General features: G+C 52.7%; 1 protein-coding gene across 6 annotated transcripts in view; it reads right to left on the reverse strand.

The window, feature by feature from the left end:
• Nucleotides 1-1,995: 1,995 nt before the first annotated feature.
• The window catches only part of MAPKAPK3 (MAPK activated protein kinase 3), a 33,345-nt gene continuing 11,589 nt past the window's right edge, over nt 1,996-23,751 (reverse strand). For 2 of the 6 annotated variants that reach the window (XM_003894362.5, XM_009200693.4), the window contains exons 3-11: nt 11,101-11,240; nt 9,784-9,848; nt 9,215-9,294; nt 6,761-6,884; nt 5,519-5,594; nt 5,041-5,165; nt 4,479-4,564; nt 4,101-4,181; nt 1,996-3,405 (exon numbers count right to left, since the gene is read on the reverse strand). In XM_003894362.5, the coding sequence (XP_003894411.1) occupies nt 3,253-3,405; nt 4,101-4,181; nt 4,479-4,564; nt 5,041-5,165; nt 5,519-5,594; nt 6,761-6,884; nt 9,215-9,294; nt 9,784-9,848; nt 11,101-11,240 (930 nt within the window). In that variant the 3' untranslated portion in view covers nt 1,996-3,252. Of the gene's footprint in view, nt 3,406-4,100; nt 4,182-4,478; nt 4,565-5,040; nt 5,166-5,518; nt 5,595-6,760; nt 6,885-9,214; nt 9,295-9,783; nt 9,849-11,100; nt 11,241-15,901; nt 16,483-23,751 lie in introns of those variants that run through there. The other 4 variants (XM_031663319.1, XM_009200694.4, XM_021934364.2 and 1 more) reach the window with 4 other exon arrangements.

Genomic DNA, 23,751 nt, shown 5'->3' on the forward strand with positions numbered 1-23,751 from the left:
ACAAAACAAAACAAACCACTAGTGCAGGCAGAGGATCAAGGCCAGCCCCAGGGAGAAGCACAGACTGGCAGAGAGGAGTGGCAGACAGAAGTCCTAGAGCAGGGAGTCCCTCTGTCCCTGAGGCCCTGGTCCCTGCACTTCTGCCTGTAACCCTGTATCCTATCAGGCACCTAGGTACCTTTCCCAGCACTGGGATGCATACATTCTCTCTTTGGCTCAAACTGTCCCATGACACCTCCTTCTCCTGGAGCCATGTTCTTCCATCACAGACCATATCAAGACCTTGATTAAACTTTTTTTTTTTTTTTTTTGAAATGGACTCTTGCTCTGTCCCCAGGTTGGAGTGCAGTGGTGTGACCTCGGCTCACCACAACCTGTGCCTCCCGGGTTCAAGTGTTTCTCGTGCCTCAGCCTCCCAAGTAGCTGGGATTACAGGCACCTGCCACAACGCCTGGCTAACTTTTTGTATTTTAGTAGAGACAGGGTTTCACCACATTGGCCAGGATGGTCTTGATCTCCTGACTCCATGATCTGCCTGCCTTGGCCTCCCAAAGTGCTGGGATTATAGGCGTGAGTCACCACGCCCGGCCAATTTAACATTTTCAACATGTGATGTTTTCACCTTCTCCCACATGAATGTAAACACCTTGAGGTGAGCCCCCTGTCTGAAGTTCTCACTGCAGCCTTCCTTGTACCCAGCACAGCATCTCAGGTACACTGGATGCTTGGCAGCCAAGCGAGGGAGGCCATCTGTGCCTCCACAGCTTTGTGACTAGATGGACTACGTCTACCTTTGCATCTGGCCAGCATTCCTCCAGATGTAGAGTACACTAGGAAGGCTGGGCTGAACCACAGGCTCCATGGGGTCTCTTGAACTTACCTGGCCACCCTCCTGGAAGCCCAGTACTGGAACCAAGGCCCAGGAGGCCCACATGATGCTGCTCTGGAAATAAAACCCCATGGGTGAGGAAGGCCTGATTGTCTGGATAGAAATTTCCTGAAGTAGAAGTCTAGAGACTTCTAGATACTCTAGATATAACTCTAGATATTCTCTCCTTCCTGAGGTAGATTTGGGGCTGCTTTTTCTTCTAGAGACTTCTAGATACTCTAGATGTAACTCTAGATCCTTCCTTCCTTCCTGATGACTAAGGATGTTAAAGTAGCTAATGACTGTGGGGCATAAGCCACGCACCTGGCACCTCACTAAGTACTTCACACACATCATCTGCTCAAATCCCCCACACAACTCCATGAGATGGGCACTATCATCACCAGGACACAGCTGAGGAAACTGAGGCCAAGAAAGCTGCCCAAGGTCACCAGGCTGGGAAGCAGCAGAACATCTCAGGCGTGTTTGCCTGTCCCCTGCTTTCCAGCAGCTCTGCACCCTCCCCCACGCCCTGAAGGAAGCGGGGTGGAGGAGCGAGCGCTGCAGGCAGCAGATGAGCTCTTGGAAAACTGGGAGTTTCAAGATAGGAGCTGGGAGAGAAATGCCACAGTTAGAGCCCTCCTTGAGGCTGCCCGCAAGGGCTCCTGAGGGGTAAGAGTGCTCTGTTACTGCAGTAGTCAAAAGACAGTCTTGCAGCATGCCGCCCCCTCCCCTCCTCGATATTCTCACTGCCAAATGAAATCTGGCAGTTTCTGAAAATAGCTCAGCGCTGCAGCAGGCACTCTGCCCGCCCTTCAGCAGGCTGGCACGCAGCTGGGGGTGGCCACTGTGGGCAGACACTGGCACACACAGGACCGGGGGTAGGTGTCACACACACTGCACAGGGCCGGCACAGAGCTGGGGGCATGTGGCAGCTGCCATCCCTCAGCTCTTCTGACCTTTCTACGCCTAGCGAGGACTCAGTGGCCTTGGAGTTAGCATGGCATGCTTACCAGGCCTGAGGCACCCCCTCCAGCTGGGGTGAAATCACTAGTGGGTCTGAGAAGCTGCCCTTGGGCCACTTTTGTCCACCCCTGTAGACAAAAAGTAAACCTAGGAGCCAGGAGTAAATGATGAAATGGTGTTTATTACTATCTGGATGTAAAACCCAGCAGTGTTGTCCTATCTGACATGGTCTAGGGTTTTCCAGCCAGTGAGAGAGGGGCCAGGAAGGAACTAGGCTGGGTGTCAGGCACTTGTCAGGCAGCACCAGGCACTCGGCACCCTGAGGCTACCATGGTGGGGTGGGGCTGGTAAGTCCTGATCAGCCAGGAAAGGCCCTCTCTGCCCCACTCAGGCCCAAGCCAGGACCAGATGTTCTGAGCATGGCTCGGTCGCCTTCCCCAACCTCAGGTCTGACCCAGAGTAAAGAAAGAGACCTCAGGTTAATGGGAAGCCTCTTGGCCCTGCTCCCAACCAGCCACTTTCACATAAGTACACCAAAAGATAGCCCCTCCCATCAACAGAGAGGGGCTTTCCTGCCTGAGATCTGGTGAGCAGATGGGTGCAGGGAAAGTATACTGGCTTTTCTCACAGTGACATTTTCCAAAGTGGAAAAAGGTTAAAAATATCCCCCACCTTAAGTTCAGATGAAAAGCCACCATTTGGGTAGGGAGTAGTGAGGGGATAGCTAGGCCCAGGGACTCCCTCAGGGGAGAGTGCTGTGTTCCCTCTGGGCTGGGCTGCAGCAAGGCAGGGCTGGACTGCACAGGGAGGCAGGCAGACCGGATCCAGCAGCCTCAGGGAGCCCAAGGAGGAGTGAGACTGAGAGGGCCAGCCAGTGTGCGAGAAATCAGCCTCCCCAAGAAGACAGAGGTGAACCCTTAGTTGCCCCTCCTCCCTTACTCGCTCACTCAGCATTCACAGGCAGCAATGTGGTCCCTGGTCACCATGGCAACCAGTGGCCAATGCCTTTCTCAAGGCCAGGCCCATCTGCCCACCCCACAGGGGGATGTCTCTGTGGAAGACATGGAAGATGGGAAGCCCAGCCACAACTCCCAGTGGCCTAGAAAGCTAAGGCCATGGACCAGGGCAGGACAGCACAGAGGCCTCACTCAGGCCATCCTGGCTAAAGGTGCTGCTATGGCAGCAGGCAGCTCCCAGCCCCTAGGCCCTGCCCGTCTCTAGGGCTTGAGCCTGGGCCAGAGATCTGAAAGAGGTTTAGGGTCAGGGTCCTCCATCCTGAAGTTCCAAGTGACAAATTAAAACACAACAAAATAATCCTTTTGTTAAAAGAATGACCCTGGGCCCTCCTGGCCAGGGCCTCAGCACATTCCAGTCTGTCATGCAGGCTGAGAGGCCAGGCTCCTCCAAGGTCCCATGAGCTACTGGTTGTTGCAGCCCTGAGAGGCAGAGGAGCTGCCTGCCTGCTTTTTTCTCCTCTTGTTGAGGAGCCGGTTGTTAGAGGTCTTCAGGTCCTTGATCTTCACCTGATCGTAGTCCACCCGCATAGTGGCTAAGGCACTGGTCATCTCCTCCTGGGGACAGACAGGATGGGGGGCACTAAGAGGTCAGGATGTACTGACGTTAGGAACTATCACCCCCTGCCTGGGCAGCCCCTTAACAGTGTCAGTGACAGCCTGTGCTGCTTCTGTGCCCACTGTGTGCCCAGCACTGGGCCAAGCCCTTTGCATCACATGAGGGACCTCACTACAGTCCTCTGTGGCAGACACTGAGCTTCTTCACAAAGGCACAAAAGGAGAGTTATTCCCTGGGACCACACCAAGGGTAAGTGGGATAGTGAACTAAACCACTTCCACCACAGAACCACAAGACCTTCAGAGAATGCCATCTCGCTGGGCAACCAGCACACTGGGGCGTGGAGTTTGTGCCACTGGAGCTGCTACCCCATATATTCAAATGTGGCCTCTGCTGGGTCTAAACCAGGCTGACCACCCTCCCAAATGTTGTTGGTTATAAGACAGGTCATCATCCAAGCTTGGTACCAAAGCCCTGTTTCATTGAGAAAGTACGCCAGGAGCACCACACTGAATAGGGTAGTGAGGCCCAATCCTTGGAGTGCCATGGTTGGACCACTGTGACAGTCACTGACATCCTGTCCTCCAGGCATAGAAAGGGGCCAAAGACCCCAGACTCTGGGTAGCCACCCCCCTGAAGTCCCTTTTGCCCAAATCCTGGCACCTGTAGTGAGACTGAGGCAGAGCCCACCCACCTTGACTTCGTCCCAGTGGTCTTTGTCTTCCTGCAGCACTCGGGCCGTGTGGAGTGGGGTCTGTGGCACCACCATCGATTGCTGGAAGGAGCCCCATGCCCATGGATTAGAAACTGGAGGCACCTGGGACAGCACTGGTTCCCCCAACTCCATCCCCTTCTCCGAGTCTCAGATGGGAAAACTAAGGCTTGGGGTGGGGAAGGAGCCTCAATGGGGCAGTGGCAAAGCCAGGTTGTAGGTGAGGCCCTACTATCTACCTGTGCGCATGGGCCCATTCCAGCCCTGTACTGGGGCCTCAAAGCAGAGCCACCACCCTCCTGCCCGGCAGTCCCACTCCGGCTGGACACCCTGCCTGCCATGGGAGGAGGAGGGGCTCACGTTGATCCAGGGGTGGTTCATAAACTGAGTGATAGTCAGCCTCTCTGTGGGGTCCGTCTTCAACAGGAGGCGGATCAGCTGCTTGGCTAGGGAGGCCAGGGAAGAGAGGGGAGAGGTGAGGTTGCAGAGTTCCTCAGAGCCAGCCCCTCCACCCTTCCCCATAGACCACAAGCTCTGCTGAGGCAGGGGCTGCATGTGCTCCCAAATTCCCAACCCACAGAAAGAGTGAGCTAACAACTATTTCTTGTTTTGAAGCACTAAGTGTCCAGGATAACTGGTTAAGCAGCAGTAGATAACTCATACAGGGCAGCCTTATTTGTGGTCCTCAGAAGGGAAAATATGAATGAGGAATAGGAGTTAGAGGGAGTTTTGAGGAAGTAAGTTTTGAGCCTGTTTGACAGATGTAGAAACTGAGGCTCAAGAAGGTTAGAGGACTTGCCTAGGATCCCATAGCTGGGAAGAGGGGGAGCCAAGATTTGAACACAGGTCAGTTTGACACCAAAGTGATGTTTCCCAGAATGAAAGCTGCAGGGGCCAGGCTGGGACAGAGAGGTTCACTCACCATCCTCAGAGACCTCTGACCACTCAGGATTGGGGAAGCCATACTGGCCCAGGCGGATCCTTCTCTTCATCCCTGGGGAGATGGCCTGGCCCGTGTTGGAGTAGAAGGGTGGGAAGCCACAAAGGCTGGGGGAAGGGGTAAGTCGTTTGGCATAGGGTGGGACCAGTGCCAGGGTTGACCCATTTCCCCTCAAAAGTCCCTGACTGGGGAGACAGGCAACCAGACACCATGGCAATAATACCAGCCCTCCAGACTCCCAGGCATATCCCAGGAATGCCATCAGCCCTTGGCATGGGGAGACCCTCAGGTACCTGAAGGAGTGGTGTCCCATGACCAAAAGGGAAGGGCAGCCTTTATGAGGAGTGACACACACAAGCCCCTCACCAAGGACATGGGGTAGGGGGACAGAAGTGGTCCTGAGGGCTCACAGTGGGGGTGAGGGCAGAAGATGGAGGCAGGAGGTGGGGAAGGTACTCACAGGATGTACATGATGACACCCAGGGACCACATGTCACATGACTTGTCATACTTCTCTGGACCCAGGACCTCAGGGGCTGCCAGGGCAGAGGGACATCAGGGCTCTCAGACCCAAGGGTCTTAGAGCCCAGGCAGAAGCCTGAAGCCTGGGCGAGGTGGGGAGCAGGTACCTGGGCTGGGAGGTAGGGCAGAGCAGACTGGCGTCTGGCACCTTTTGGAAAGGCAGCACGTGTGTGAAGCTGGGGGAGGAGAAAGCTCCCGGAAAAAAATCAACCACTTTCAGACATACCCCTAGCTCCCTTGGGCCTGGGCCCCTCTGCCAGTCTTAACCTTGGTGAAATAAGAGAAGGCCAGTCTGGGGCTTGGTGGGAAACTGCCGTAGGTGAGAGGGTCTTGGCCTGCCAGCTGTCCTGTGTCCCTTGCCTCCCAGAATGCAGAGCCTAGGTCACAGGCAAGGAGGAACCAGGGGCAAGGCTCTGCATTCCATCATCAGCTTGGCTACCAATCCATGGGGCCTGTCTTCCCTGTGCAATGAGGTGGGTAGGCTAGAAGATTTCTAAGTTAAAATACTGCAAAACACATCCTAGTTAACAAATTGCCATTTCAACTATCTCAGGGAGCTTCCCACCCCTTCAGCAGCCCTCCAGGAAGACCTCTTCTGAGGAAGAAAAGCCCTCTGTCATCAACCCACTCTCAGGTTAGGGGGCAGTTTTGGCAAGGAGCATTTTCAGATCTGGGGGTTGCCCACTTGCAGAAGGGCAAGGAACTTTTCCAGGAAACATGAGTATGTGCACACCTCCAAGCCCTGGCTTTAGTGACTCTCTCCCACAAGGCAGGTGACTGGTACCCTTTGTCCCTCCAGGTTAGGAGGAAATGCCTGCCCGCTTTCTGAATATGAATCCCAGGAAGACAAAAACTAGAGAAAAACAACCGCGGTTGGGCTCCGTCCCGAGCTGATGGCAGCCTTTTATCACATATATATTTAGAGCTGCTGTGATGTCATTCAGCTCACAGGCCACAGCCAGAATTTTCCTGGATCTATTTTCAAAAGCAGAAGCTGAAGTTTGGGAGAATATTTTTGCAGCCTCCGGCCCCCCACGTCACCCGCCTCCATGCAGACAGAATTCTCCCCCTCCCTCCTTGCTGGGCTTTAACCCTTTGTTTTCTGCAACCCACCGGCTACCCTACAATACAGCTGTATAAGTTGGGGTGAGGAGTTACAAATCATGTCCCAAGGACTCACCCACATAATAGGGAGTATAGCAGGGTGTCTGCAGGGCATTTTGGGTGGTCTCCTTAGCAAAGCCAAAATCGGTGAGCTTAAGCACTGCGTCTTTCTCCTTAGATGTGTAGAGCAGGTTTTCAGGCTGGGCCAGAAAGAGAAAACATTGGTTTGGAGTTAGGAACCAGGCAGGAGCAGAGCCCCAAGGTGATCTTCAGCCAGACTCCCCAACTCCATCCCAGTGCAGAAGGAGCCAGGTCCATTTATAAAAAGACCTGGGCCTTGCCCACCAACATGGGTCAAATACAGAGAAACCCAAGGTGCTACCTGCATTCACAAAAGGGGAAGCAAGGCAGGTGTTCAGCCAAGGCTGTGAATGACCAAGTGCCATAGAAAGTCTCGGGGCAGGAACTTCTTCACCCTGGCTAACCCGGTGAAACCCCGTCTCTACTAAAAAAAAAAAAATACAAAAAACTAGCCGGGCGAGGTGGCGGGCGCCTGTAGTCCCAGCTACTCGGGAGGCTGAGGCAGGAGAATGGCGTAAACCCGGGAGGCGGAGCTTGCAGTGAACTGAGATCCGGCCACTGCACTCCAGCCTGGGCGACAGAGCGAGACTCCGTCTAAAAAAAAAAAAAAAAAAAGAAAGTCTCGGGGCAGGAACTTCTGATCCTGAGTTGGTGACATTGCCATGAAATGCTACAGCAAGGGTGCTAGGGGAAGGCAGGCTGCTCATAAGTCAGTGTTGCCAAGCACATGTCCCATACCCAGCCCAGAGTGAATCCTACAGGGCTAGAAGGACAGCCCCAACTGAGGTTGCTTAGGGGAGAAGGCCCTGGTTGCTCAGACCCCAGGAGCTGCACAGGGGCAATCTTCCTGTGTCCCAGGAGTAGCCAGGGGCCTGGCAGATGAGGGCAGTGGGGAGGTCTGTCCCTGAAACTGGTTTTTAATGAATGGGTAGGATATAGGCCCATGGAGAGGAGCAGAAGAGACCCCCAAGCAGAGCTGGGGTAGAAGGATGGGGTGTTGTTAGAAGGATGGGGTGGTGGTTTAGAACCAATGGATGCTATTTCTCAGGTTCTGTTTGAGAAGATCTGACCTTCTCAATTGTGATAAAAATTGTGATAAAAACAGAAAAGCAGTTTTAGTCTATTCAAGGGAATCTCCTCTGCAGAAGGCTTTTCTCTCTTTGGGAAAAAAAAGAAGCCAGGGTCCAAGTAAAGCAAGGATTTACAGGTTGTGGTGCTCAGCCAGAGGGAGGACCTGATGCAGCAACTAGAACCTCAGCTCGCCTCTGCCCAGTCTGAGGAGGAACTAAACCAAGGAAGGTAATGTTCTAGGCTTGGGGCAGAGAGTCCAGGAGAAGCAGACTCTGCTCTGATAGTGCTCACACATGCTTATGTGTGCACGTGCATGTGTGTGCTGTACATGCAGAGTGCCTTGGTTTTTATTTCATCCATCTGATCCAGATGACCTCTAAGACCCAGTTCTCCCAGGATAGGAAATTTGGAGAGCTGACCTTCCAGCCTCAAGACTGGAAGGTGGCCCAACAACTGGCACTATCTCTATTCCTTCCTCCAGTGCTCAGCAAATGGCTTCTTTCCCTTAAAATGCTGGTATCAGAGGGCCTGATCTATCAAAGCTATGGCTGTGACTTCACAAAAGCCCCAACAGGGCCAGGTGCAGTGGCTCATACCTGTAATCCCAGCACTTTGTGAGGCCAAGGCAGGTGGATCACCTGAGGTCAGGAGTTCAAGACCAGCCTGGCCAACATGGTGAAACCCTGTCTCTACGAAAAATACAAAAATTAGCCAGGTGTGGTGGCGGGTGCCTGTAGTCCCAGCTACTTGGGAGGCTGAGGCAGGAGAATCGCTTGAACCTGGGAGGCAGAAGCTGCAGTGAGCCGAGATCGTGCCACTGCACTCCAGCCTAGGTGACAGAGTGAGACTCTGTCTCAAAAAAACAGAACAAAACAAAACAAAAAACCCCAACAGCATCAGGCAGCCCCTTCCTGAGGTTGCATGCACACAAAATTTCTTGCTGAACAAGTGAACAAATGAATGAATGAATCCCAGTGCAGCAACTACACAGCCCTGGGCATGTCACTTAATCTTTCTCTGAGCCTTGTTTTCCTCATCTGTAAAATGGGTAATGGCACTTGTCTCACAAGGCTGGGTGAGAATGAAATGAGATTGCTTGTCAGGGCCTGCTAGCTTCAGGCAGGCACTTGGTTATTCTTATTACTATTGGGATTACTCAGTGTTTGAAAGAAACAAGGGGACCCATCTGGTGAGAACAGAATGAGTATGCTGAAACCAGAGAAGAGGCTGAGAAGAGCAGTCTGGGACACAGAGCGGATGCTTTGAATGTGACTATGGAATATGGCCTCCACCCAGTGGGTCCTGGATGCCATCAGGGATTGTGGAGTGTGACAATATCCTCTTCCCTGGGTCCCCAACCTGAATCCTAGAGCCTCACCTTGACATCTCGGTGGGCGATGTTATGGCTATGCAGAAACTGGATGGCAGTGCCGATATCCCGCATTATCTCTGCAGCTTCTGCAGAAACAGAAGAGGAGGGGGTCAGTGATGCCAGTCAAAGGTCAAGCTCCCACCCTATCATCCCTCCTGGACACAGTCTAGCTGGCCAGCACAAGACAAGAAGACAGTGACAGCACTCCTGCTATCCAGGTTCCCTATCCCGGGATGTCTACCCCACCCCAGATACCCCAGTTTCCTCCGAGGATACCCCCAACCCATCTAAACTTCTTTCCTCAGTCCTGAACTACCTCTTCCCAGTTCAACTACAAGGCAGCACCAAGAGGCTTTGAGGCCTCCATCCCAAAGCCATAGAGAGTCCATCTTCGACAAAGTGTCTCAGACTCAGAGAGTCCCTTGTGGGGTTGGACACTGAGTCCCACCCTTTCTTATTCAGATGGGAAGACTGAGGCACAGAGAGGAACAGGGTCTTGCCCAGCATCACACACAACTCTCTGGTCCATACCTCTCACCCTGAATCCTCCTGCTGGTCCAGCTACATGCACATACCTCTCTCCGTGAAAGCCTGGTCGCCACGCTCCTGAATCCTGCTGAACAACTCACCACCTTCCATGCTGTAAAAGAGGTGACTATAAGCAGAGAGGGGGAAACTGCACATCATCGTACCCTTGCCCCTGCCCCAAATCACAGGACCAGGCTTCAAGCCCTACCACTCTGCTCCTCCCCTACTGAACAGCCACTGTCACCCTCCCTGTCCCTTGCAGAACCTGGTGCATGGTGGGTTGTCAGCTTGGGTGGGTTGAACTGAACTCTTGGAACTAGAAGAGGGTGGTGGGCTCTGATCCCTGCCAAGAATCCTGTGTGTTCCCAGTGGCACGGCCCCTACCTGACTGTGAGGGCTTGGGTACTCCCAACCCTATTCAAGTCTCTGTTTCCCTAAATGTGAGATGAGATGTTAATTATCATCATATGACCACTGTTCTCTGGGCACCTACTATGTGCCATGCCCTGGGATCCACATTTCATGAGTGCTGTTGTGTGATCCTGGGCTGGTTCTTTCACCTCTCTGTGCCTCAGCTGTCTCTTTTGTATAATAGGCATGACAACACCAACCCCATAGTCATGCAGATTGAATATGCAATACACATGGGCCACGTAGAATGGAGTCAATCACAGGGTAAATGCTACATTAAGATCTTCCCCACATTTTACATCTGAGTTACAGAGATTCAGAGAGGTTAAGAGCTGCCCATGGTCACACAGCTAGTGGGTAGCAGAGGCAGGATCTGAACCCCAAATCTGAAGAACTGGCTAACCGGTACAGGAAGGGGGGACTTGAAAGGCAGACAGGGAGGAGCTGGGGACCCAGAGTCCAAGGACAGCTGGTGCTGAGCCACGGTGTTACAGAAAGAAGCCCAGGGTGGAGCAGCCTTCTGGCTCCTGGTTCTAGGCCCCAAGCACCCAATTCCTGGTGGGACCATGGGAGCACATATCCAGGTCAAAAGGAGAGAAAGTTGAGGGAACTGTGTGGGTCCTGTTCTTCCCCACATCCCCCATCCCCCATATTCAGGGATTGGGAGGCTTCTCTGACAGCTCTTCTAGGCCTCCTCACAGAGTAGAAATCACACTCAGGAAGGCCATATTAACCCCTATGGTTTCTTGTCCACCCTTGAGGGAATGTCCTTATGGCCAACTCCATAGATCCACAGGCAGGGCCTGTGGCTGCCTGCTCCATTGCCCCTCAGGGGCTACAGTGGCATCCAGATCTGCTACCTGGAAAACAAAGAAAGTCTCTAGAAGCATGGCAGGGAGCCTGGGGGCCACAGGGATGCCGAGGGGGTATGGAGACAGGGCAGGCCAGCATACCATTCCATGATGATGAGGAGACAGCGCTTGCCATGGTGCATGTTCTCATACACATCCAGGATGCGGACAATGTGGGGGCCGCCAGAAGCCTGCCAGTGATGGTCTACCTCCTGCCGGGCCTTGGGGCTGTCATATAGGAGCTGTGGGTGGGTGGGCGTAGAAAGCATCAGGCTCAGAGCCCTCTACCATCACTTTGCAGACAAAAACATATAAGCTCAGAGGCCTGTGACCTGCCCCAGGTCACACAGCTTATAAGGAGCAGAATGAGAATTTGAATCCAGGTTTCTCTGACTTGTGGTCCAATGAGCCTCTGGACTTGAGGGTCAGTCCTGGGCTCAAGCAGCTTGGCAGGTAGTTCAAGGAGTCTCTGGGAGGTGGCTGACTGCTTCGAGGGGCTCAGAGGCCAAAGAAGCCCTTGCCTCCCTTCTCAGGGACTGCAAATAAGATGGAAATTGAGTGGGTTTTATAACCCCACTCTAATCACACAGCAGCCATGGGACCTCAAGCCAGGGGCCACACATCCCTTGAGCCTCATTTTTACAATGAGGATGACACAGTTGTTCTATTTCCTAGGCTAGGGTTGGAAATTGTACATGTAAATTGAACAGGATAGCACCTGGCACATAGTAGGCCCTTGGTGCCTCCCTTGTGATTCTCACCCAGCACATCTATGAGAAATATAAGTGTAGATGTAGAAGGTGCTGGGGAAAGGCTGGGGAGGGGAGAGGGTGCACTAACACACAAATCTGCCCTACAGGCCGCAGCATGATCAGGAGAGTGCTGGAGTGGGAAGGAAGACTTCCTGCAGGAGAGGTTGAGGCCTGTGTCTGTCAATCTATCTCCCACAAAGAAACTGGCCCAGAGTGGAGGGAGACAAGGCCACACTCCTGTAGGGGTAAAAGTAATTAAGACTTCAAATTCTCCAGGAGTGGGAGCGAGAACAAAACTGTCACTACCAAGTAAAGTGCTTCTAAAATGAGTTGCTTGGTCATGACCGCCCAGTCAGTCCCCAGCTCCCAAGGTAACTTTGTAGCCTGCCTGGGAGCTGCTATACAATACCAGGGCAACAATGGCATCCCGCTGTGAGAGAGGTGGGGCCATCTCAAGGTGACCTAGCTGCCTAGCCTCCACCCTCATCCCATGCTTACAGATCTCCGGTGAGGACCCAGAGGTAGAGACTGGGGGCAGGGAGGACCCTAGTTGAAGGAGATGACAGCTGAGTGGAGTGAGATGTGGGTTTGGGATTGAATTCCTCCAATGACTCGGTGTGACCTCAGGCAAACATTCACAGCTCCAAGCTGCAGCCCACAACTCTGTAAAATGGAGTAATAGCAGAGTCATTCCCACAGGGTGCATCCCAGCAAGGCAAGCATCCAGTGGGCGGGCATCAGGATCCTTGCTTGGGTTAACTCAGCCCTGGACTGTGGCTGCCAACCAGCACCACAAATGAACAAGGTCTCACAGTGGCCCTGCTGTAGGGGGAGAAGAAGTCAGCATGCATGAGGAGATGGCCCAGAATAGGGACAGCAGGGACAAGCCACTCCCCAAAAGGGTTGCTCACTCAAGGACCAGCCATGACACTGTGTTTCCTAATGGAGGAGGGCTGGGGACCAGGGCTGATGCTCAAGACTGGGGCTCAGATCAGCACTGCTCAGCATCCGTAGGACCCTGGGCTGCCCCAGCCTTAATTTCCTCCTCTGCAGGATGCGGACAGCCAGGCCACTTTACACAGGGCACTGTTGGGGCAGGCTCTGGGACCACACACCCTCTCTAGGTAAAGACAAACTGGGGCAGGGCAGTGTCCCAGAGAGGGGAGAGGCAGGCAATGGTTTCTCGAGCCTGCTGCCCTTTGGCTGTCCCTCCTTTTCTGGAGCTGCTCCCGTCAACTCTAGCCTGGGAATACAGGCAGTGCAAGGAATATAGAGAGCCAGGGTCTGGACAAGCCCTCCAGCAGCTCTGTGCCCCTGTTCCATTACCCAGAGCAGGCTGGGGGTATGTGTCAAGGCTGCTGTGGGCAGATGCTCCTGCCTGGACACTGTGGATCATTGCTTATGCTGCCCTTGCCTTCCAGAACACCCCTCAGGTTGGTGTCCGCACAATTCCCAATCACCAGCTTCTTCCTCAGTGCTGGGACCAGAAAGCTCAGTGCCCCCAACTCGCCTCCACCATGTCCTGGGGTGGCTCTAGCTGGGGGTACCCCAATCCTCAGCCATAGGAGCCAAGAGGCACCATCCTCCCTCCCTGCACCTGGTTCCTTCTTTGCCTCCTCCCCTTCCCCCTGCCTGATCCCCTCCTCCCCAGCCTGACCTAACCATCTCCTCTCAGGCCTAGCAGGCTGGCTCCCACACTCCCTCCTCACTCCCCATCTTGTGGCATCTCACTCCCACATCAGAATCCTCCTCTTCTCTCTTAAAAGCCCGAGCTCACAGCTGGAATGCTTTCAGTAGGGTTCTCAGCCCTGCCTCTCCCTTTATGACTGTAATCCACCTGTGGCCACAGACACTTCCTCACGTCTTCCAGATAAATGTCCTCCCCCAGCACGCAGGGCTTACCTTCCTTTCCCACCTCACTTCCTGCTACCTCTGGGCCAAAACCACTTTGTTCTGGCCAGAAAAATACATGTGCTGTTCCCAAACAGGCCTTACTCCCCCAGGCCTCTGCGTCTAGGCCTGTGCTGGTCTCTGTCATGTGCATTCTTGCCTCATCTTCTCTGTTGGGTCAACTCCCTCTTTTTGAGGAATCTTCAGGGCTCAATTCAGATCGATCAATCAATCTCTCTCTCTCTCTCTCTCTGTGGAAAATCCTCCCAGTACCTTTCTTACTGGTTTTGCCTCTGTTCCTCCTATCAGCCTGGGAGCAGCTTGAGGACAGAGGCAGGTCAAATTCAGCTGGGGGTCCCTGGCTGGGGCCTGGCAGGAAACACTGGGCTCCTGAGCAAACAAAGGATGGGAGGATGGGCCCAGGACTGGAGGGAGAGAGGGAGAGAGGGAGGGCGATCGATGGCCAAGGAGCCGCCAGAGAGCCTTCCAGCCTGGGCCTGTAGCCTGTGCTTTGCTGAGGTAGAGGAGCAGGTGGAGCTGCCCTGAGCTGGAGCCTCTCGAGGCTTCCTGCCCCACTGCGTCCATATTTAGGAACCCATTTCCCACATGGATTAAAATAGTCCTTCTACAAGTGCCAAAGCCCTGAAAATAGGCACAGGGGCAGGGGAGAGGGCTGTTTCCGGAAAATATAATAAATGCCCCACTGGCCTCTCTACAGAGCACATCACAGGAGACAGACCCCTCAGCCTGGGCCCAGGTCCAGCTGCCAAGAAATCTCCTAAGCTATCTCTCCTGACCCCTTGAGTTGAACATGAGCATAGCCCAAAACCTCCTAGAGCCTCAGTTTTCTCATCTTCCTTCCCCTTAGCCAGAGCCTTCTCTTCCTCCAGGTCTCCCCTCAATGTGGTACACCTCAATGTCATCTCATCTCAGAAGCCCTCCCTCTTCATCCTTTGTTTTTCTTTCTTTCAATATATGCTTCGTTTATTGAGGTGTAATTGACATATAGTAGAATGCACAGGTCTCAAGGGTCCAATTCAATGAGTTTTGACGATTGCACACACCCTTGGGACCCAAACTTCCATCAAGATGGAAAACATTCCTAGCTCCCCAGAAAGCTCTCACATCATTGCCCTTTTTACTTCCTGTGCAGCACTTGCTCACAACCTGCAATTAGCTTGTTCCTTTGATAACTCTTTAAGCAAACACACACATACAGATATTGTACTTTCAATGTGCCTGGCTCTGTTTGGGGTATTTTATAAACATTAGGAGGAAAGGACTTCATTATCGCCACTTTTTGGATGAGAAATTGAGGCACAGAGAGAGAAAGTAATTGGCCCCAAATCACATGGCTGATCCCTCATCAGACTGTGGGCCCACAGGGCAGGGTCAGTCTGCCTGGCCACCTCTAGGTCCCAGTACTGGGATACAGGGCCTGACACAGAGCACTAACTCAGGTAATAGTTGTAGATTTCTTTTTGAGACAGAATCTTGCTCTGTCATCCAGGCTGGAGTGCAGTGACACAATCATAGCTCACTGCAGCCTCGATCTCCTGGGCTCAATGATTCTCCAACCTCAGCCTCCCAAGTAGCTGGGACCACAGGTATATGCTACCACACATGGCTAATTTTTTTTTTTTTTTTTTTTTTTTTTGTAGAGACGGGGTTTTATCATGTTGCCCAGGCTGGTCTCGAACTCCTAGGCTCAAGTGATCCTCCTGCCTTGGCTTCCGAAGCAATGAGATTACAGGCATGAGCCACTGCACCTGTTAATATTGGTAGATTTAATAAATCTATAGAGTAAGGATGAGGGGAAAAACCTCTCACAACCTATCATGAGGATAAGATAAGATTAAATTGGCTGCGCGTGGTGGCTGACACCTGTAATCCCACCATTTTGGGAGGCCGAGGCAGGTGGATCACGAGGTCAGGAGTTCGAGACCAGCCTGACCAACATGGCGAAACTCCGTCTCTACTAAAAAATACAAAAATTAGCCAGTGTGGTGATGTGCACCTGTAACCCCAGCTACTCAGGAGGCTGAGGCAGGAGAATCACTTGAACCTGGGAGGCGGAGGTTGCAGTGAGCTGAGATCACGCCACTGCACTCCAGCCTAGACGACAGATTGAGACTCCGTCTCAAAAAAAAAAAAAAAAAGATTAAATTGAGGAGGCCCCAGTGAGGCTCAATAAATGGGAGACATCACAACCTGGCCAAACTTTCTCCCTGCTGCCCAAGGGCAGCCTGTACCTCACCTACCCGCTCTGTTGAACCAGGCTTTACCTCCTCTTCCAGGGAGCCCAGGGAGCCCATCATGACTGCTCCATTCCACAAGGCATTGCTGCAAGTTGACCTCCTTCACATAGGTACATGACTCCACACTACTCTTCACAAAACATGTCCCAAAGCAAGAGCTCCATCTTCCCAGGTATGAGAATGAGCACAGAGCCAGGACACAGGAGGCCCAGGTTTTATCACTATTCTCAGTATGACCTTAGGCCAATCCCTTTTCCTCTCTGGGCCTCTGTTTCCCCAGTGTTAAGTTGTAGGGCTTGGGCTACATAGGGTGGGGGAGAGAAGTGGGTAACAAGGCGGACTTCTAGACAGGGGTTCCTTGCAAAGTACCTACCATAGTACCACTCCCACATCATTGCCCCCATGGAGCAGCCTCTGGGTCCCCGTGGCCTCCACACCACATGCCTGAGCCCACTGGGGGCTACCTGGAATGGGCAATGATGTCATGGTTCCCAGTCACAGCTGGGAAGACAAGAAGATAGGAGGGGGCTAAGCACGGTGGATCACGCCTGTAATCCCAACACTTTGGGAGGCCGAGGCGGGAGGATCACCTGAGGTCGGAAGTTTGAGACCAGCCTGGCCAACATGGTGAAACCCCATCTTACTAAAATACAAAACATTAGCCAGGTGTGGTGGCACACACCTGTAATCCCAGCTACTTGGAAGGCTGAGGCAGGAGAACGGCTTGAACCTGGGAGGTAGAGATTGCAGTGAGCCGAGATTGCACCATTGCACTCCAGCCTGGGCGAGAGAATGAGACTTCGTCTCAAAAAAAAAAAAAAAAAAAGAAGAAGAAGATAGGAGGGGACTTCTGACAACCCAACAGGCCCCTACCCTTGCCTCACTCCTCTCCTATGTTCCCTGAGCTCCCCAGCGGTCCATCAGAACTGGAGGGTCTGTGATGGCACTTGGGCAGCTCCACAGCTCTAGCTAGTGCCCAGTAGGTACACACAGACACACACACTCACCACACACACACAGACATACACACACATACACCCCTGTGAGGTGGAAACTGCGCTTCTTCCTGAAGAAGGGGATTCCTGGCCATGCACCTGAGGTGTGGGTCCCCACTGAAGCTCAATGAGCATTGAATTTGAGATGACATTTCCTTTAGCGAGTGACCGCAGGCCTCAGGCTTTGATGTACTGGTTTTCACTTCCCCCTTCTCCCCTCATCCACCTTTGCCAGATTCTCTTTCTTGCCCCCAGAGCCAGCAGCCAGAGGCCAAGACCCCTACTGACTTCACCAGCTAGTGAGTCCCAGCAAAATTTGAGAGCAGAAGGGCCAGTGCCCCTCTAGCATCACCAGGTGGAATGTGGGGGCCTCAAAACAGGCCAGGCCCCTCACTATCACCCTACTATGTCCCTTCCCACCCTTGCAAGGACACGGTTTACTTGTGGGTGGAGGAATTCTTGAGTTCCATAGCTGGGAAAACTACAGCACCATTTGCCTGTTAGGAAAACAATTTGCAGTTTACAAAACACTCTGCTGTCCCTTATCTCATGGGAATCCTTGGCGCCACCCTGTGAGGCAAGCAGGGTGGGAACCATTAGCCCCAATTTACAAATTGAGGAAACACAGGCTCAGGAGGATGAAGTCATTGCCCTGTGGCCACCTGGCTACAGGATGGCAAGGCTGGAGAAGGAAGGAGAACAGGACTTTTGAGAGAGCACCCAGACAACCCCTCCCTGAGGGGAGATGAGAGGAGGGGGTGGCCCCAAGTTGGAGAGGCACTGGTCAAATCCACAGCTTGCACAAGACTGGGGAAGCTTGTTCTGAAATAAATGTGTGCATCAGTGAGTGGGTGTGTGCATATGTAGGGGTATGAGGAGGGTATGTGGGGGCATGTGTGTGTGTGGGAACATGAGTGTGTACATGCATGTGTACATCCATGTGTAGGGGTGTGTGCATGGGTGTGTGGGGCATATGGGAGTGGGTGTGTGGGCCCATGGGCATATGTGTGTCTCCAGTCTCTGCAATGTTGACTTTGAACTCGCAGAGAACAGGATTTATCCATCTGTTCATTTGTTCATCTAGTATTTTCTACCTCTCCAAAGTACCTAGCAGAGAACTGGCCACAGAGAGGTGCCCAAGAAACATTGGGGGGTCTTATTGCTACAACTCAACCTAGGACAGCCTGTGCAAGAAGGTGACCAAGAGATAGGCGGATCACGAGGTCAGGAGATCAAGACCATCCTGGCTAACACAGTGAAACCCCATCTCTACTAAAAATACAAAAAAAAAAAAAAAAATTAGCCGGGCGAGGTGGCAGGCGCCTGTAGTCCCAGCTACACAGGAGGCTGAGGCAGGAGAATGGCGTGAACCCAGGAAGCGGAGCTTGCAGTGAAGGGGAGATCACACCACTGCACTCTAGCCTGGGCGACAGAGCAAGATTCCGTCTCAAAAAAAAAAAAAAAAAAGAAGGTGACCAAGCCCAGATGCCTCCATTATTCAGCATTCAGACCTCCTCTCCCACTGGGACCCCATCTCCATGGCAGGGCCTAACACTTCTTTTTGCCCAGAACTAGAAAAGCACTCTGTCTGTCTTCTTAGAGATCGAACAAAGCTGGGATGTCTGCAGTGACTCTTGGGAACCAGTCCCCAACACCCTCCTCCAGCCACCTCCTTTCCCAGGAAGGGCCCCCTATCCAGGTCCACCCACCACACATGGGTATCCCCATCCAGCTCACCCCAGTGCTGGGCTCTTCTCAAGTAAAAGTGCCCACAGTATCTCCATCTCTCACATACAGGAAGCGCCCAGGCTACCAGCTTGGAAAAGCAGTTTCCCCAACACCCCCTGCAGCCACACCCCAACCTCCATACCCCTGGCCAATTAACCTGCAGCCCCGGCCAGGCTGCTATATGTATGGTCTCTGCCAGAACACCCACTCTTTCCGGGGGAAGAGAGCTGACTTATCTCTCCCATCAACAAGGCAGTAATAAATTAAGAAGCTGAAGCTATGGATTTTGTGACAACTCACAATATGAGAGACATCAGCCCTACAGCAAAGGGAACTTCCTCCTGGAGGCCAGGGTTCTAGTTCCTCTCACCACCCCTTGAGGCCCTCCAAGCCCCATTATTTCTGCAAGACCTGCTTATTAACAACAGTATTTCAGACATTTTATAATTCTAAAACAAGGCAAAAGCCAAACCAAACAAAAACAGCAGATTTTCTTTAGAATGAAGAAAAAGATAAAATGCACCAGAAACCCATGCAAGTTCAAAACTATAAATGAGGACAAATTTTAATTCTGAGCTTCCTGGAAGTCTTGGCAAAGAAGGAAACCAGTTAGGCTCTGCTGCTTTTATTACCCCATGAAGAGGAGCACAGACATTCACTGAACATTTTCTAAGACAAAATTCTAAAAAGGATTTCAAATCAAACCTTATATGGGAGAAAACCTTCGGACAACACCTTCAACAGCAATTTTGCAAAAGATACAGACTCAAATGAACATCTCTAATATGGATTCCCCCATGAAGACTGACGCCAGCACATGGGCCTCAGCTATTGCCTGGCATGTGGGCCAGGAGTGCTGAGATAACATCACCAGACCTTCATTTTCTTGGGATTCCAGCTTTGTTTTCTGCCAGAGGGCAGAGAGGAGAGGAGCAGCAGGGACCATCATGGCCTCCAACACCTTCTGTCCCACCTAAGGGTCTCGTCCCAGCCTCAGGCAAAGGCAGGCCAGGATGCTGAAGATTAAATCTCAGCGCACGTGCTCAACACTAAATCTCAGGCAGCAAAACTGTGGAGAATGTTGTAGGGAAATTTAGGTTTCATTGTTGGGAACCCCTATTCTTACAGAGACAAGCCATGAATAAGACAAAGCACTTTGTTTTTTTTTTTTTTTTTTTTTTTTGAGACGGAGTCTCGCTCTGTCGCCCAGGCTGGAGTGCAGTGGCCGGATCTCAGCTCACTGCAAGCTCCGCCTCCCGGGTTCATGCCATTCTCCTGCCTCAGCCTCCCGAGTAGCTGGGACTGCAGGCGCCCGCCACCTCGCCCGGCTAGTTTTTTGTATTTTTTAGTAGAGACGGGGTTTCACCGTGTTAGCCAGGATGGTCTCGATCTCCTGACCTCGTGATCCGCCCGTCTCGGCCTCCCAAAGTGCTGGGATTACAGGCTTGAGCCACCGCGCCCGGCCAAGACAAAGCACTTTGAACCTACCATACTTCCTCCTTGACAAGTCTTCGACTCAGCCATCTCTAAGATCTCTCCCAGCTCCCAGTTGTATGATTATTTGTGATTGTTTCCCATGGGGATCACATCTCAAATGATGTAAGAGATACCACTGGAATAGCAGAATTCATTTTACAGCCAGTTGTTGAAACCCCTGCCAGCAGTGCTGGCACCTGTGCAGGCAATTAACACACTCGGCCCTGCCAGCCAGTGTGACCCTTGCGGGCTGCTTTGCCCACTCAGAGAATGGGTCACAGCCTCAGCCTCTGCTCTGTGGGGAAGACATCAGGATGGGACTGACCCTGAATTTAGAGTTCAGAAGCAGGTTTTTCCTTCTTAAGGCTTCAGCATCTTCCTTATAATGCCAGAGCCCCGCTCCTGCCCCCCGTGTCCTCCTTCTCCCTCCCACCAAGGGCACCGGTGCTATTTGGAGAGCTGGAAGTAGTGTAATATCTAACTTTTTAGCCACAGTTTCAAAACAGAGCTGCAGACCCGTGCCATTATTCTGTCACACACTCATTTTCCCAGCTTTTGTATCTCATTAAAGGAGCTAATGGAACCAATTTTGCAGCTATGGATAAGTTGGCCTCCTGACAGATGAGACCTCGCTTCATTAAGTTCTGACCACATCCTGTCCTCTGTCTCACCCTGCCCATTGACCTCTCCTCCTCAGAGACTCAGTTCCAAGGAGGGTGGCTCACGTGATACTACTGACCCCAAACGTCCAGGCCCCAGGTGGGTGCTGAGGGAATGATGGAGTCAGGTAGGATTAGCTCTCGCTACATGACAACAGTCTGTCCCTGGTGCTGGGCCAGTACTGTGCTGAGGCCACCTCATACAGTGCTCACCATAACCCAACGAGCATCAGCAGTGCCCTTCTACCTGTAGGGAAATGTCCCTCTAGAAGGTTAAGTGACTTGCCCAAAGTCACACAGCTGGGCAGTGAGAGTCAAGACTTGAACCTGGACCTGTCCCCTGCACTGGGAACCATGTACAGCTGCTTCACCCCTTTTCCATGCAGCTTCAAGGCTTGGAGCAGGCACTCATCCCTACAACACCAGCCTGGGGAAAACAAACAGAGAAGGCCCTGCCACTCCTTCCGAGAGCTTGGCCCACGCCCCTGGTCTGGACCAGGCCCTGCTGCTTGGTGGTTGTTACAATAATGGCAGATGTTCACAGAGCCCTGCCCTGTACCAGGCATGTCACACCCATTAGCTCTTGCCCTTCAACAACTCCATTGTTAGCCACCATTTTCAGATGAGGAAACTGAGGGTCAGGGAGGCTTTGTAGATTCTCTGGGTCACATGGTTTGCACATGGCCACCTCTGAGTCAGAGTTCTTTGGGAAGCAGGATTCAACTTTCATCCCCAAGGAGGCCTGCCCATGTACAGATCCCCTCCCAATTCCTGCAAACATGTACTGGACCTGTCTGGGGGCTAGGTGGACTGGGACTGGGAATGCTGCCATGGGCACTCTGTCCTCAAGGATTTAGGGGTCTATGGATGAGTCACTGCCAATTGGGATGCTTGATGATGACATGTACAGCTGGGAAACTGGTCCTGGCTCCTTCCCTTCCCTTCTCCTTTCTTTCCAGAACCAGAACCTGGCAGAACAGGCGAGATGGGGAAGGCCAGCCTCTCCTGAGGGAACTCACAAGAAAGGAAGATGCCTGAACAACCACTCCCCTTCTAGGCCAAGGCCAGGACACCTGATGGGGGCAGGGGGCAGCTTGACAGGCTGGGAACCTCCACCTGACCACTTCCCACTAGAGTTCTTGGGGGGAGAGGGAGTAGCTGAGGTTCCAAACCTAGTGTCTTCCCAGGAAGCTCTGCTGACAGGACAGCCAACACAAATTTTGAAATCATCAAGTCTTAGGCTGGGCGCGGTGGCTCACGCCTGTAATCCCAGCACTTTGGGAGGCTGAGGCGGGCGGATCACGAGGTCAGGAGATTGAGATCATCCTGGCCAACACAGTGAAACCCTGTCTCTACCAAAAATACAAAAAAATTAGCCAGGCATGGTGGTGGCGGGTGCCTGTAGTCCCAGCTACTTGGGAGGCTGAGGCAGGAGAATAGTGTGAAGCCGGGAGGTGGAGCTTGCAGTGAGTGGAGATCGCACCACTGCACTCCAGCCTGGGCGACAAAGCGAGACTCCATCTCACATTAAAAAAAAAAAAAAGAAATCCTCAAGTCTTAGGAAGACAAGATTCCTCCAATTTACTAAATTTTGATGGCCTCAGTTGGTCTGCTTCCCACCAGCCCCAGACAACCTGGAAACAAAGGCTGAAATGCTAAGTCTGGGGGATGGGAAGAGTGGAGGGAAATGCTTCTAGAAAGAGGGACCTGAGGGAGGCTCCCGGGAAAGAAGAGGGAAGAACAGTGGGAATGTGAGTGCTAGGGGGTCCCAGTGCCCCAGACCAGGGACCATGCACAGCAGGACTAGCTGCAGCCACAGGGGTCCAGGTCTGTCCCCAACTCCCCTGTGGCCTTAAGCAGGCCATTCAGCCTCTCTGAGCCTCACGGGCCCAATCTGGAAAGTGGAGATGGTGCTAATACTCCTGTTCCCAGGGAGCCAGGAGGAGGGAATGAGAGCACACGCAAAGAGCTCAGATGAACTCGGTGTCGGGTGTACACTGAAGGAATTGAGGGGCCATGATGGTACAGGTGAAAACAGTTTCCGGGTTTGCTTAGGGACTCCTGGCTTCAGGATTCCCCTGGGTCTTCCTGAAATGGCCTTACACTCCTCCCCTCCTTGTTTCCCAGAACTCAGGGAAAGCGAGGTGCAGCCTTGGGGACCCGGGGGAGGCAGAACCCCTCCAATCCAGCAGGTCACAGGAAATGGTCTCATATCCTCAGAGGTGCACGGCCAGACTGGGCTCTTCAAAGATGGACCAAGAACCTTGAGTCCATGAATCCTGTTTAGCTGTGAAAGGCTCAATAAGAAAGGGGAAGACCCTCCAGGGTGGAGAGGGTGGCTGATCTCAGGGGAGGGACCCTGGGGAATGGGAACCAAGACTGAAAGGACGGAGACCCACAACAGGGAACTCACCCAGCTTTCAAGCTTGGTCAACTACAGGAGGGGGCCCATCTTCACTTCTTTGTGGAAGCCCCCTACTCTCCCAGGTAGCAGACACCTTTACACCCCTCGATAACTCCTCGCATCCTTTTGAACAATGTCCCTCCTGCAAAGTATGTGACCATGGCCAGTCCTTTTACCTTCCTAAGCCCCAGCTTGCATCTGTGAACTGGGTACCCACTCTCCTCCCACATGGCACCTGTGTTACAGGTGGGGAGAGACCCAGAGACAGCTATGGCCTCCTCCCCTCCCCCAGAGGTTCTACAGTGAGAAAGTGGCAGGATCAGAACTCCCTCTGCCCTTGACGGGTGTGAGATCCCAGCATTCTGCCCACGGCCTTCCCACAGAGGGCTGGGGGAGGCCACAGAGACCACTTGTGAGCCCCCTGAGTACATACTCAGAAGATCTAGGTTCTGGTATCTTCCTTTAACTTCAAAGAGGAAAAGGGGATTTTTCTATCAAAATCAGCTACATAATCTGTGAAACTTTACCCTGGTTCTATTTCTTCTATGACAGTGTAAAAATAGGACATTTTCATCATAAGACTGGAACATT

The sequence above is a fragment of the Papio anubis genome, chromosome 2, assembly GCF_008728515.1.
Source record: "Papio anubis isolate 15944 chromosome 2, Panubis1.0, whole genome shotgun sequence".
In the NCBI taxonomy this organism is placed as follows: Eukaryota; Metazoa; Chordata; class Mammalia; order Primates; family Cercopithecidae; genus Papio; species Papio anubis.